The sequence below is a fragment of the Megalops cyprinoides genome, chromosome 11, assembly GCF_013368585.1.
Source record: "Megalops cyprinoides isolate fMegCyp1 chromosome 11, fMegCyp1.pri, whole genome shotgun sequence".
In the NCBI taxonomy this organism is placed as follows: domain Eukaryota; kingdom Metazoa; phylum Chordata; class Actinopteri; order Elopiformes; family Megalopidae; genus Megalops; species Megalops cyprinoides.
In genome coordinates, this window is record NC_050593.1 from 3953165 (window position 1) to 3969685 (window position 16521).

Below are 16521 nucleotides of genomic sequence, written 5' to 3' on the forward strand. Positions count from 1 at the left end.
GTGGCTAGGGGCGTCTGATATATATGAAGCCGTAACAAATACAGGGGTAATTATTGCTCTGCCTTTGCTTATATCCAGAATGGCTTCCACAGTTTTCCATACCAGAATTTCATGCCACTGGATATTTTCTACAGTGATTCGGGTTAAGCACTGTTCCTAAGAAGTGCAACAGCACTGCCCTACATGGTACCAGAACATGCAACGTTCTATTTACAAGAGCCAGCCCATGAAGTTGTACAGTCACCCATTAATTCCAGGTAAAGTGAAATGACACTGGTGCATAAATAATGAAGTTGCATATCTGTCCCGGGGCAATTTCTCTGTTTTTGTGCTTTAATACTAATCTTTTTTCTTTCCTTTGAAGCTGCTGTTTATGATGGTGGTCGTCGCTGAACGGCGCCTCTCAGGTGGTCTAGAAACTGTAGCAAAGGCATCAGTCAGGGTGGCAACGATTAACACAGCTGTGTGCGGCAGGCAGGTGACTTCAAATGACAAATCAAAGGGAGTCGGGGGAACACTGGCAGCTTTTTTGTTTGTTCTGAGTCTTTTGAAGTGTTATGCTTTTTATTATTATTAAATATCATTATTTATTTTTCTGATGTGACTTACAAAGCCATCATGGCAACACACATATAGTGTGTGTCAGCTGCAAGAACATGGGCAGAGGTACCAAACAACAAGTAAGGCTTCAGTGACAATGTGTCAAGCTGAATAATTGAAATGCAGACAGGAGCTGCTTGGATGTAAGAATACAACCACAGCCAAGAGAACCATGTACCTATGTGCCTAAACACAATCACAGAACAAAATATCATTTTATTACAGCAATAATAAACCAAAGGTGCAGTCCTTCACTGTTCTTCAAAAAGCAAATGACTAAAGATATTTGACTAAGGATTAAAGGGGACTAAGGATATTTGACACGCTTTACCTCATCTCTCTGGTTTCTTATGTCTAACTCTTTTTGACAAGCTTGAACAAAAGTTTATATCAGACTGTCTTATGTTAAGTTCAAACAGCCTCATTCTGAGAAGCTTTCTCCATTTGTATAAAGTGTGCAAATGTACAATGCAGATCCAGAAGGTGTTAACTAAGGATTGTGCTTTAAAGACCTATAAAGATGCATTTGAGGAAAATGTGCTTAAATTGATAGTGTTATAACAACATGTTATATGTTACATATAACAGAAAATCTCACATTGAAAGATGTTTTTAGTTAGGGTGAGCATGTGACATTCTGCCAAGCACTTTAGCAAAAGGATAAGCTACTCACCAGGCATAAGCCATTGAACAAATAAAACACATCCATACTCACCATACTGTATGTATATACAAATATAAATTTAATATGGGTCAAATTAGGGCTATTGGTTTTGTGTGTGCATGGTAAATCTAACACTTTCCATGGTTTCTACCTTCAGTTGTAGAATTTTTTTACAGTATGGTAGATATACATGTAGTGTGAGATAGATATACATAATGAAGTTCAAATAAACCTGTGCTCTACTGAGATAAACCTGTAAGTGACAATGATGCATTAAACACCAATACAGTTTTGAACAGAGCAGGTCATCTGTTCCCAATCAAAATCCATCAGATGAAGCCAAAAAACAAGACTTACTCAAAATTGCTGTGCAAAAGTGACTTTTTGCATTCTCCAAAATACATGCAGTAGGTATATGATAGTATCAGTCCTTTATCCCTTGTTAGCCACTCACCAAGGTTACACAAGGTCTCTTGATAAAATATGGTGGTTTTTATCAGGCAGGAGCTGCTGCAAGAGGCCTATTAAAACATAACTGTCCTCGGAAAAGAAAACAATTTGAATGTGTTTATGAAAATGATTTCATCTCTTTTTACTGACAGCAGAGGGGTCACTGCACCAGTGCTAATTATATGGACTTTCCTGTGGGATAGTCTTTGTCTCCACACTTTCAATTTGATGTCTACTTCTAACTTACTTATATTTACATACTTGTATACTGATTTTCTCCTGCTATATTTATGTTTTAACATAATTTTCCTGAAAAAAAAGAGTAGGAGTAATATAACACAAGGAACCCGTGTGGTTAACTTGACAGAGCTTGACTAATTTAGCTAAAAATAATTATAGTGCCACCAAAAAAAAAAAAAAATACTGTTTGTAGTTCTGCTGTGGGTCCCCTTAAAACTTGATTAGGCTCTTTGCTGTGCATGTCTGCATTGAAAGGGGTCTATATTTAATGCCTCATTATTCAGATAAAACACAGAAACCACAGCCAAATGATTCAGACTTGCACGCTGAATGTTCCCAGAATTTTACCCCTGTTATAATAATGTTGGCTGGCATTGAATTCTGGCAGGAGCAATCACATGTGAATCTGAAGAAACATGTACACACACACACACACACACACACACACACACACACACACACACATACTGGGATTATCTATTTTCAATTCTGACACTGAATTTTGTGTTAATTTTACTGAAGAGGTTATGAGGCGTAAGGCTATTTTTCTTAAATTTGTCATTAAAATTCAAGGAGCAAGCCTCATAATGACTAGATTGAATGCCCCGCCCCCCCTTTACAATGTAAATAACCCAACTGCCATAGAGGCAAGTCTGGGGATTTCTCATTGTTTATATGCTCAGTTGTTGCTGTGGAGCAGCACTGCATTGGGCACAGCAACATATTTAAAAGACAGTTTTACTATACAGAATATTGACTCACTGCAGAGACCCAGCTGGAACCGGCAAGTATAACTTTATGCCAGGTGACACGAATCAAAGGGGCTCAGACACCAGGCCCTGGATACTGTGGGAGCCATTTCTTCTCTCTGCCAGATATTTTATTTATAGGCTGTTTCAGCACCTCTGTGAAATACAATAACACCCAAATGGAGAGAAAAAGAAAACGTCTGCAAGACGAATGACAGCCTGTCACGGAAAATCAAAGGAGAAAAATGGAGGGGCTGCGATATGAGCTTTATGGTTTTGTTGTTTTGTTTCAGCTGTAAATTAAAACTGAAAATGCACATCTAGACAATGTGAGGAGAAGGGGTGTGTGCGCATGCATGTTATGACCTTCCTATTTACAAATATACTTGTTTGAATTATCAGTATGTGTGCAGGTTTCATTCTCAGGTTAGGCACTGCTCTTGGCAAGGCACTAGAGCTGAATTGTTTCACTGAATTATCGAGCAATGTGTAAATGTATCATCTGTAATAAAGGTAATTTAAACAGATACAGTAATGCAGTAACGTTGCAAAGAGCTGAGAATTCACAGATTTGAGAAATGTGATGTCACCTCAATATATTTCTCTCCTCAGAACTGCACAACTGGAGCGTCCTTGCCCTGCTGAACGAAACGTCTGTTATTTTGACACAAAAGCTTTCCCACGTCTGAAATGGAAATGGATAAGGGCACTGGTTACTAGTCGTTTACAGTCAGGAGAATGTGGGGAAAGGAGATTGCAGAGGGCTAGAAGGGAATGACAGCTGAAATGATATGTGGCACAATAGCAGTAGCAAATAGCAAATCAGAGAGCACTGCTGAATTGGAGGTGGCAGAAAGTAGGTTGCAGTCCAATCATTAAACTCTGGCATCTCTCTCCTAGTTTTCAGAAGGTTGGAAATGTGTGCATTGCCATGCATTTTTTTCAGTAAAGTTGGGTGAAATACTTGGCATCTGTTAAATGAAGAGAGAGAGCTAAGATAGTTGATACAAGTCGAATCTGATAATACTGAAACTCATATATGTATAACCACATAACAATAATGAAGTTTTCATAGCTAAGTTAAGTTTTCATGGTAAGGAAAAACACAGAGCCCTTTGTCTACACAGTTTTACTTCTTATTTTGATATTTCTACTTATTCTTCCAGACAAATCACCTTGTAATTTGAAATTTATTTGCAAGATATTTTTGGCACAGAGCAGGATCACACCACTTAGTGGCAATTTCTGGGAGAGACAGCACTGCAGAAACAGGTTCACTGAGCTGCATTGTTGGTCTTCAGAGGAGAGTCACCCATGGATAGGGTAGGATGCACTCGCTGTCTGGACATCTCTCATCAGTGTCAGCTTGGTCGACATTTCAAATGGGAATTGTGTGAGGGTTTTTTCTATTTTCACCCCTGTTGCCAGGCTGGAAATGGCTTCGCTCCTAATGTGAGCTTATAGCCGAAGCATGCCCTGTTCCCATCTTCAAGGCTGTTCTTGGAGGAGCTCCTCATTGAAAGGCGGCGAGACATGCTGGGGCTTCATTTGTAATGGCCGTCCCACGGCCTTGTAATCTAGATAATGGCAATAAAGGGATGCAGCGAAGCGGAACACTCTTATTGGCTATATCTCTGTATATGATTGAGCTAATAATTGAGGGTTCAGGGATTTGAAAACCTGCAAAGTAGAGTGTTTGAAGAATAAACCTGAGTGCACATGGGGTGGGGGGGGGTGGGATTCACCAATTTAGCACTGCCATCAGTGTTCAAGGGCACAGCTTGCCCAGTTTTTCATTTGAATGATAAAGTATTCCGGCGCAATGCATGGTGACAAAACAGATTCATCACGCACTCTGAATGATGTCACATCCTCTGCTCGGCAGAGGTGCACAGAGTGGTTGGAGTTGGTGAGCTGAACTCGAAGTGGTGGTGGTGAGGTGGCGGGGATGTGGTGGTAGTGAAGGTACAGAACTAACAAAGGTGGCACTGGCATGGGTTCACAGGCACCTTGTCACACTTGATAGCACTGTTTAAATTCCTCATACTGTGTATGTCCACAGTTATCTCCCGTTAAAAGGCATGGGTGGTTTCTGGAGAAGTTTAAATGTGATTGGCCTGCATAGCCCTGCTGATGATTGTGACCAGGTCAGTAGCAAACGGTTCCCCATCCCTGCGGCCCAGGCGCTGTCCCAGGTAATTGAGGCCAGGAGGCATGGGAATGGCGGTGGTGGTGGGGTGTTAAATGATCATTTCAGGAATAGCACTCTTTTGCTACACTGCGTGGAAAAATACGCTCCATTTACAGCGTCTGAAGATTAGATGCTTCCCACAGCAGCCCGCCAGCAACCTCTACATTACCTCGTGCTACAGTGCTTACTCCCATGTCTAGAAACCATGTGTCCACCGAGTTGTCCTTTAAGACAAAAAACAGAGAATTGTTATCCCCATATTGTGGAGCAGAAATAGCTTATTTAGATACAGCTCTGACACAGAAAAGGCCTCCTGTTGCTGTAGCCCTGTCAGGGAACACGCATGGGGGAAAACAAGGGAGCGATGGGTTTGCTTCTTGGGCAAGCGAGAGCGCAGCTCTCAGGTGAAAGGAGGGGTGATGCAATTACTTTTTGCCCTTGGGATACACAGTGCCGCAGTGATTCATCAGGGGAATGCAATAAACGCATAAGCAATAATAAACGAGGAGTGTCGGAGGCATGCTGAAAGATACTTGAGCGAGCACTCCTCTTCCACTTGGCCTGAAGACTGCATGTCACATGAATCTCTGTAATATGATGTGGAGTTATTATTTCAAGAGTGGGCTTCTGTCTGGGCTAACGTGTATCAATAACATTTTTCAGTTTTAGGTACCCTGTAATTTGGCTGAACGGCTATGGTTTATTAGAATGGGGGCGTGCAGGTCTCTATGACTAGTCCTCTGAACATGACTTCTAAAATTCTACCCATGAAATATATACACTCTAAAATAGAAATGTCAGCAAAAACAGTGGAGGAATTTTTCCAAACCCACTTTCTTTATGAGGGAGCTGAGAATCATCTTTTTTACTTTTCAGAATGACAGCATGAAGTATTTTTATCACATGAACACAAAACCAAAACTGGAGTCCTGAACAGGGATGATGAATGCCAAATGGTACAGTGGGACTGCTGTTAGGTCATGTTGGACAGGTCCTCCTTTCCTGACCTCTAACCAGGGGACATCTGTTCGTACAACTCAAAGAAAAAGACAAAAAACTAATTAAAACAAGAAATATTTTCTCAAAATCATTTCAGGGTATGCTTGTGGGGAGAGAGCGCCCCCTTTGAAAGTGTGGGCTTGCAGCATGGCCGACTGAAGGTGCTGCCAGCAGAGCTAATAATAAAGGCCACCCTGGAGACTTGGCTGCCATGCATTATGCAATGACAGGGCCCTCAGTGGAAAACGTGGAGAATGGCCTGGAAAAGAGATGAAGAGAGAGAGAGATGGAGTGCTGGTGAAGAGCGTTGTAGGGGTTGAGGGGTGGTGGCTGTTTATCGTTTTTGCTCGGTGAGCTGCGGTCTTGACTTTACTGGGAGGATGACGTCCCAGACACTGCAAGCCGCCGGCTGCGAACTGGTGGCCGCTGGCCGGTGTGGCACGACAGTCCTTCATCTGTTTGTCCTCTGGGGTCCACATGACCCGTTTTATTGCTTCTCCAGCATGTGGCAGGTGAGACACAAGGTGGTGTCTGAGACATAGAGGACAGATAAGCATGCTGCAGTTCGAGGTCACATGTGAGTCGAGCCTGGGGGCCAATGTCGCTGGCACCGTGAGCCTGACCGAGGCCGTCCCCGTTCCGCATCATTTCACAGTGAATTTGAGTCTGTGCCCCGGGGCCAGGGAGGCGACAGATGGATGGGTGTTTACTTCGGTGCCCCGATGATTGATACGTGGTGGTTCGTGACCATTCCCTGTGCCAACACAACCAGGGACAGTGTCACAACAAGACTCGTGAAAGGTTATCTGGCGGGTTCAGCTGGCACCTTAAATTATTGAAGTTGCCATAGTCATTTCCTGGCACTGTTCCTCACCATCACTGCATTATCATTCTACCCCTTTGTCTTCCTCCTCATCCTCCAGAATGTGGTCTCAAACCACCATAACAGATGGGCCAGTTGCTATAGCAGTGAAAAACCAATATATATTTCTTAAATAAGACAAATTTGATTTCTTTCAGAGTTAATAACATAGGAACGCTGCTCCAGAATGAATCAAAACTAATTGCCCTGGAAGAAAAAAAACAGCCAATTGTGAGGAATTCAGTAACAGATGGCTGTGCACTGACAAACAGGAAAATGAGGTTTGTTCAGCGCTGTGATTCTGGCGTCAGTAGGCAGGGTTATGGGAATCTGTTCCGTAAAATGTTGGGAAAGGCTCCCGGTCTCCTTCATTTCACTTGTTTACTCCACCTTGGATCGTGGTCAGGGTGGCAACATGCGTCAGATAGGGGAACCCTGTCTCAGGTAAGGGAAGAGAGAAAGTTGCTCCGAAGCTCTGGCCTCTCTGATGTTCAAAAAATATAATAAAAAATAAATCACACACCATCCAATGGGAATGTAACAATGGTTTATTATTCAGATATTCAGGCACGATAACGTTAATGCTTGTGTCTAAGATCAAATTCAAAAAGTGAAGAAAAATCCAGAAGAATCCTTTTTAATAAATATTCATGAAGGAGAGCAGTAGACCCATGCCTTAAACATCTCCTGTTTCATTCATATGACTTATTTTACACATTGAGGCTTAGAGTGAAGGCAGACTCCTGAATTATACACACAAAAAGAACTGGAGTTTCAAAAAGAGCTTATGGGGAAAATTGTGTGTGTGTGTGTGTGTGTGTGTGTGTGTGTGTGTGTGTGTGTGTGCGTGCATGCGTGTATGTGGAAGGGGGAGGAGGGGGTTGTTATCTGAATACTTTCCGTTAACATCCATAGAATGAAAAGTATTTGTTATTTGAAATATGCACCCATAATTCACAGTAAGATTTGCAAATGTAATACCACAAACTAACAGCCACTTCTGCTCTGTGGTATTTGTGGTAAAACAAACATTGTGTTCATTTCCTTATGAGGTGGTATCTTGGGAGACTGTGTGGAGCTTCCATGTGAGCCTGGTGATGTCGGCCTCATGAGCCAAAGACCTCAGTGAGAAACAGTGAGTCCTGCAGAAAAGAGAATATTTGACAGCAATAGCACAGACCAGGTGAGGAGAGCACCTGCAGCACATCCAGACAAAGTAACACAGAGAGAACATCTGGACACTGACCAGCAGAGACAAGAACAGCTAGACACAGAGCTTTGAACATCCATAAAGTGCATTACAGGGTTAGGTACAGCTGAATACTGCAGCATAGACCTGAGCATGCTTAAAGACTGCAGCACTGATCTGAGAACAGCTGAGCTCTTAAGCAGAGATTTCAGAACATCTGAAGATTGCAGCACAGACCTGAGGACAGCTCAACACTGCAGCACAGACCTGCTAAAACAGTGGTGACCTGGAAAAACCTGCCAGACGCAGACTGCGACAGTCAGGACAGAACTCGCTGGCAGCAGCCTGTCCTCTGACAGAGAGGGGTATACCTGCTCCACACTCCCCTGCACAGGGGTGACGGAGCGCGACTGATCCCTCACACGCCACACACCGCCTGCCGTGTGCTCTACTTACCGTGTGAAGTGGCCTTGCCGTGCTGAGAGGCTTTCTCTTGCTCGTTCTTTTTTTTTGGTGGAGTTCCCTGTGGATCTAGTGACATGAGCTGCATTTTTCATTTTTCCTCTCCTTTCTCCCCATGTCTTGGTTTCTGCTAGCCACTGTTTCCATGATTGTTTTTCTATCAATCATGGCATTGCCAAATCATTGCAAGCTTATTTTGTTGGGGAGAAATGCTGTCCACATCATGCCTTAGTATTGGTTCTGGACCATGCTGAACTAGCCATTCACCAAGGACCATCACACAATGCACTGATAACACACTGTAATGACATCAACAGTGAGGTTTCATTGTGCAACATGTGTTCTTGGTGATTCAGGTTGAGAGTCTTTGAGCACTAGCATACACTTAACTGTGAGGGATTGGCCATACTTAAAGTGGACATGAAACAGCGTAATTTTGACGAGTTTTGTACAGAATTAAGTATGTTGGAATTTATTTTGAGAAGATTTTAGATGTAAAATGATTACACATTAAATTATAATAGATTTATGTTTGATACTAACTTATGCTTTCGCTCTGGCTCACCACCATATTGCCGTTGCGTCACTGACCGTCATGAGGTTGGTTAGTTGGAAAGTCGACCAAGGAAGACAGGCGTTGCGGCGGTGGTACGTAGAATTTTGAGAGAAACTTGCTTGTTGTTCGAGAGAAAAGTAATTTAAAAAATCAATAAAATCATTTTTAAATCAATATTTTGTGTCAAATTTCTTTAGTAAGTAGCTGTGTAATAAGCGGATAATGTACAGCTTCGCTTCGGGGTCCTGCATCACCCCGTCGGGGTTTATTTCGCAATAATGACCGGCTTGCTGTACATAATCCCTTATATATTATCTAATCATTATCTTGTAAACTAGATGGCTGTGCTTTGACGAGAAAAGACATAACATAACCCTGGTTGTACCTTTTTCTGCTCTGCCAGATGGGCATGCCGTTGGGCCCTTTCCTTACGGCGCACAGCTATTTCTTTGCTATTAGACTGGGTCGGACGGTCTGTACCATGGATTCTTTCGTTTCAGTGCAGTGCATATTTTGCAAAATTATAAAGTGCTTGTGTATAAGTACATAGTACTTATACATGAATTCCGTGTGAGCACTATGTAGGGACACATGTAATTACATCCAGTATTGATAGATTTATGAACAGTAAGTACTGTGACAAGGTGTCCTCACATAACATCTATAGAGGACTAACACAAGTACAAGGTCATCTCAACAAAGTGGCATTTTCAGAATGCCCTGTTTTGTTGTTGGTTTGGTTTATTACAATGATAAGAATCCTATGCTCAGGTAGACAACTTTCCAAATAATTAAAATGGACAGCCTGTTTATTTATAGAAGTGTCGTGCTTTAATAAAATATGAGCTGACACATTCTGATGAGGCTTTCATATTTTGCAAGCTCTGGTTTTTGGAATTCACCCATGGCCAGCTTTGAAAAACACACTGCCGTGTACCAACTGCATTATGCATGAGGCCTGAGCCTCTGTTCCTACAGCACAGTTTTGGATGGGAGACAAAACTTTTTACTGTTGTTTAAGGCAGACTTCTTGCATAGGCTCAAAATGCAGCCAACAAAATCCACACAGAACCTAATTACCACCGTCGTTTGTTTATTGAGTGGAGTAAGGAGGTCAGATGAAGACCGCAAGCTGTTTATTCAAAGTAGTGAAGGTAGACTCTCTTTTTTCTCTCTTATCTGCTCAGGGTCCTCTTGAGCACAACATTTCTGAGTTTGACCTTTTGACTCCTGGTCAATTTTCTAGGCGTCCCAGCAACAGAACGAAGCAGAAAGAAGAAAAAAAACTTTTTCTGACAGCAAAAAACAAAAAGACCCCAGCAAACCAAACGTAGCTGAGGTAATGTTGCCAGCTTGGCGTTTCTGTCACTAGATTTAGCAACTTTTTAGACCAGGTCTGCACTTTTTCTTCTTATTCTTGAAGCGCCTAGTGGCAAACCAAGACTTCCAGTGTCAGGCTTGGGGACCCTGCAAAGAGTGTTCATTAAAATGGCATAGATATGCCTTTCCTGTCATGGGCATCTGTGCCATTTATTGTAATTTGAATTGTTAGCCAAGGAAAACATCACTGTATCAGCTCTACTCCTCCAGGGGACTGGGCCCCACCCTTACACCTACCCCCACCCTGCCCCTGCAATCGTCCTTACCCACCCCTGCCACTGCTGTAATTACATTATATTGACAGGTGCACAGATTCCTATATAATGACATCACAGTTCTTCCCTTTGTGAGGTATCTCTGCTGAAGTCATCATGACTTAATCTGCCTCTCTCTAGGGTTAAAAACAGTTCCCTCTAGCAAGAAAAAAAAATTGGTGACACTCTGCCATGTCGCCCTCAGAAGGCAGACCATAATACATCAATCATCTGCAGAAGGCACCGTTTGCTCCCTGCATTTGCACATGCACAACCAGTATGTATCCATTATGGCAGAGAATCTGACTTAGAAGGCTGGTGATGGGATCCTGTCTTTCACTTGATTCATTTCGCTCAGTGATTGACAGCATGTGGTAGTTCCACCCATAAAGGGCTCGTTGTAGGAGCTCCCTTATCAGTACTGCAGGCTGTGGCTGCTGGGTTTTTGATGAACACACCGATTGGGCCAAAAATGAGATATGGAAAGGTGCAAGATGGTATCTGTTAGATCTGGGTGAAGAGAAACCGGGCATACATAATCCATAGTGATTTGAGTCCCACAGGAAGGCTGCTGAAGGTTAGTGTAACCTTAAGGCATCCAGCAAGTCGGTTCACCTTAAAAGTCATGTGGGGTGAAATGAGGAAGAGCGAAATCTCAAAAACCCACACAAATCCCTTCCCCCTCAAGTCATCTGCAGTATAAACAGCATGATGACATGCAAATATTTCAGCAATATCTCAACAAAGCATCTGAATAAAAGCTCCAGAAATTTAATTCTGTTTAGGTCTATTCAATCTCACTGCAATGTGCTCCTTCCTTTGGTTGACAAATCCGAGCAGGGGCATAATGAACTGGAGGGATGGCCCTATTCACTGTGCCAACAATATCATGCCGATTCACATATTATAAAAATAAGGGACCCACCATGGCATCTGCACAGAAATGATTAAAAAAAATTCCAAGTCCTGTTATGCAAAGTTTTGCACATGGCTATTAGGGTGAGCAAAGGCCCTGGGCTTAATTATACTGTAGAAGTGTATTAGGCCAAGCATGTGAAATGGTTATGATAATTGTACTGCTCTCTGCACTTGTGTCCACAAATGCTCTGCCAAGCAAAGCTGGATAAAGGGTCGTGCCAGACAAACTGCCTGAACAGAGAAAGGGGTCAGTATCCTAGTCAGAATCAACATCTTCATCAGAAGCATCAGAAGCATTCCCCACTCAGGAAAAAAAGCAAAAAAACAAAGTACAAGAAACCAAAGGGAGATCCACGTGCAATCCAGCACTGGGACTCTCGGTCGCCCTTGAGATAGACACCTAACTCGGGAGTGATCGATAAATCCCAGCCAAGTTCGGTGTCTGATGGCCTCTGCTGACAGGCCGGCTCTCCTTAAACTCCCCACTCCGTTTAGGCAGGGAGGGGGACAGGCGCATGGGCAGGCTGTCTCTTGGGCGTCTGTGTACATGTCAGTCACGCTCGGCAGTTCTGATGGTGGTTAATTGAGAGGAACCCTCTCTCTCTCGACTGTGAGGGGCAGCCAGAGACACTGGCCTTGGAGCCTGTGCAAGTAGGGCTGAGTATTGGGAGAGATGCCCCGATCCCATTTGATTCCGATTCACAAGCTAACGATTCGATTCAATCCGATTCGATTCAATCCGATTCGATTTGATTCGATTCGATTCGATTCGATTCGATTCGATTCGATTCTGATTCGATATCGATTCGATAGGAATGAGATATGAAATTCTATAGCAGCTTTCCATATTTGGAGAGATGTTTAAAAAGCTCTAAAGGGAACACAAATTTACAAATGCAGAGTCACTGGGAACAAATTGTGAAAATCACTAAATAAAAGGCTGAAGGCTTATACAGTCATGCGCCGCTTAACGTCCATTCGGACAACGTCTGTTCGCATATACAGCCGTAGTCCCATAAGGTTATAAAAAAGTTTAAAAATCCAGATCGCAGAACAGGATGTAGCGGATGTAATGCTTCCCACACGCGACACGTGTATCTCATGTCTCTTGGAAATAAAGCGATTGCGCTGCCAGGCGTATAATGGTACAGTACATAGTATACCATATAATACGTCTTAATAGTCATAATAAACGCCTATGCTAATGTTTTATGTATGTACTGTACTGTACTTTCTATTGGTGTTTTAATGTGAACTTTGCATATTTACAATTAAAAAGTTTACCGTATAACAGTGTATCCTATCCTTTTCCTCGTAAGCAACAGCATCCAATCTCGTGCCTATTCCATATAGGTTTGCAAAGTATATAGTATGGTGTTCGCGCAACTACCAAATCAAATAACGTCCTATTTCACAGAACGCATCATGGATGTTAAGCGACACATGGCTGTATACCAAAATCTTTTTATTTGAGGAACACATGGGTATAGTTCCTTAAAAACAAAACCAGCCTGTATTATTGCCTACTTATTAATGACATGAAGCAGCAATGTGCTTGCATTAGTTAGCTCAGGAAAAGCTGGTTTGTAAGGTAGCTACAATGACTGACAAAACATAGCTGACTGCCAGTAGTAACTCTGCAATTGTGAACGTTTTCTTCTAGCCTAATATGAACAACTAGCTAGCTAGCTACCTAGCTAACGAACATGAACAACTACATTTCTCTTGAATTGCGCTAAATTACATTGCATTTGTGAGCAAATGTTGCTGTTCAGTTTAGCTAGCTAGCTAGCTAGTTAGGTATCTAGGTAGTGGTTGTGCACTGTATGAAAGTTAAAGCTAAAAAGCTGTGACTGCAGTGCACATATACAGTAAATGAATATGTATACCAGGCATCTCCACGGTTTCGGACACCCTTCTACAGGCATCATTTTTTAAAAAATTTATATCTCTGTACATATCAAGAGACAAATTGTAGAGTATGGGGAAACCCAGCAGTGCCACGATAAGCTTCTCCTCCATGTTTGACTAGAACCAAAATGTTGGATCATTTGTTTCAGCAACTTGTGTCACGCTGCCGTCGCGTGTCACATTGCTCAGTATTTGCATAAAACAGACCTCGAGTCTAGTCTATTTCAGCCCCACCTAGTTGGCTTTGCAATGGCCACTTGTCTCTTGTCACTGTAAATCGCAAACTCTCATTGAAAATGAATGGCAGCCGGTCGCTTTGTCTCTCTCCTGTGTCGTCCGTGTGACCGTAGGGTTAGCCACAGTGAACACTGAGAGGTCGCATCATAGTAAAAAAAATGATGTAACAGGTTCACAGGTCGTCAAACGTTAAAAGCTAAACAAGAGAGCGACATCTAATGGGGGGGACTAGTAATTGCCTTTAATACGACAGGCTATGTCAGAACCCATCTATTTAATTCTAAGGCTATGTTTAACCATTTCAGAAATGAACCTAGAAAACTGGAAAAAATGCATATTAGCCTAAAAGATCGATTCATAAATTTTACAGATCGATATCGAATCTGACAAATTTAAAAAAAAACGATTAATCGGAAAAACAATATTTTTGCACACCCCCACGTGCAAGACCACATCCAGGACTCAAGGAAACCTTGACTAAAAAGTCATATAGGCCAATACACTGAAATGTATAGCAAGCCAAACACAAGAAATACATTTAATGTGTAGTGATGTAGACAGATCGGAAAATACACTATAAAAGTATTCGGACGCCTGACCATTACACCAACAGGGATTGTAATGACATTGTATTCAAATACATATACTATATATATATACTTAAATATGGAGTTGGTCCCCCTTTTGCAGCTATAACAGCTTCCACTCTTCTTGGAAGGTTTTCCACAAGATTTTGAAGTCTTTCTGTGGGAATTTGTGCCTGTTAATTCTGTAGAGCATATATGAGGTCAGCACTGATGTTGGACGAGAAGGCCTGGCTCTCAATTTCCATTCCAGTTCATCCCAAAGGTGCTCGGGGTTGAGATCAGGGCTCTGTGCGGGCCAGTCAAGTTCTTCCACACCCAATTCATCAAACCATGTCTTTATAGTCCTTGCTTTGTGCACTGGGGCACAGTCATGTTGGAATAGAAAAGGGCCTTCCGCAAACTGTTGCCACAAAGTTGGAAGCATAGCATTGTCCAAAATGTCTTGGTATGCTGAAGCATTAAGATTGCCCTTCAGTGGAGATAAGGGGCCTAGCCCAAACCCTGAAACACAGGTTTGGCCAAATACTTTTGTCCATATAGTGTATGTGGTTTTGCACTTTCAGGGTTTAGAGTTTTCCATTTTATGCATATGTTTGTAGAATAGCTTATTATATGCAATGTATTTTATCTCATGTTGAAGTTTTAATTTTGCATTTGAATATGTAATGCTTTAGTAACGTAACAAAGCAATATGCTATAAATCATACAGTAATCTGTTGTAACTACTGTGTTGTGTTTACAGAGTGAGGCATTTGACTTGTGAAGTGAAGGGCTTGAAGGGATCACAGCATGTTGTAGTGTGAATGCCTTAGCTAATTTGTACTGCAGCAATGGTAAATCAGAGTGGTAGATTTTGAAAAAAAAAACAAGTTGAGATTTCAAGGTGTCACAAGGTGTAATTGCCAAGGCTGTTTGTAGTGACAACTGATTGGAGTCAGGGGGCAAGTGAATCACTCTGTATGGTTTTGGGTCAGGAAGTGTGTGAATCATTCCACACTGACAGGTGTTTGGAGTCAGGATGCAAGCGAATCACTCCACAGTGACAGGTGTTTGTATTCAAGAGGCAAGTGAATTGTGCTGTGTCTCATTGTGTTGATTGGATTCAGTGAGTGTATGAATTGTTCAGTTTTGAGTCAGGAGTTGAGTGAATCACTCCACACTTATGACTTTTTGGAGTCAGGAGGCAAATGAATTGCTCCGTGCTGTTTAGAGTCCAGAGGCAAGCAAATCGTTCTGCAGTGACTGGAGTCAGGAGGTGTGTGAATCACTCCACACTGATAGCTCCCCCTCTGCATTTTTTGCAGGACCTGGGGGGTGGAAGCCCCCCGCAGCGCAACTGGAAAGGAATCGCCATCGCTCTGCTGGTGATCCTGGTGGTCTGCTCCCTCATCACCATGTCTGTCATCCTTCTCACACCAGGTAAAAGGGGAGGGACTGCTGCCTCTGGGGTTATGAGAGTGGCGTTATACAGTGTGTCATTGTAGAGGGTAATTATAAAATACAGGGTTATGAGAGTAAGGTCATACAGTGTGAGGTTATAAAGGGTAGATCACAGAGTGTGGGATTATGAGAGTGGAGTTATAGTGAGTGAGGTAACAGAGGTTCCATTATGGATTGTGGGTGGAGTGTGGGGTGTTGGTTGTGGGATTTTAGGTTGTGGAGAAATGTATTGCGGGATCATGAATGTGGGTTTATGAAAGAGTGTTATAGATTATGGGATTCAGAGGATGGAGTTTATAGATTGTAGGGCTGTAGAGAGTATTGTTATAGGTTATGAGGCTGTTGACTGTGATGTTATAGATCAATTAGCAGGCAGATTTTAAAGAATAAATATTTTTAAGCATTAACTTTTAATGTTTGCTGAAAGGAGTGTAGAACCAATGCATCATGGTGTTCTGAAGACTCCAAGGAAATAAAAGATATATTCGGTGTTATGTGTAGAATTTATTATGCACATATATTTATTTTTTAAATATATATATTTCCCATACATCTCCTTCACAAAAATGATATTTTTTTTCCATTTTCTAAACACAACTCAAAATTCATTAATTATGAAAACACACCATGACAAATATTAATAATTTTCATTAATTATTGATTCAATCTCACTCACAGAATCCAGCCCTCTAGGTTTGAGTATTACACTATGCCTGTGTAATGCACTACATATGATCCACTTGAAAATGTGCATTGCCAAATTTCCTCCACGCCACATTCTGAGTGTGCGTACCAGATGGTCTGTAATGGGTCAAGCCTGTCCTACAAGTCA

At 42.1% G+C, this 16521-nt stretch overlaps 1 protein-coding gene across 1 annotated transcript in view; it reads left to right on the plus strand.

Annotated features, from left to right (window-relative positions):
- LOC118786308 (inactive dipeptidyl peptidase 10-like) overlaps positions 1–16521 on the plus strand; it is a 117698-nt gene that overhangs the window by 7788 nt on the left and 93389 nt on the right. The window contains exon 2 of the mRNA XM_036541442.1: positions 15554–15668. Within this exon, the coding sequence (XP_036397335.1) occupies positions 15554–15668 (115 nt within the window). The remainder of the gene's footprint in view (positions 1–15553; positions 15669–16521) is intronic.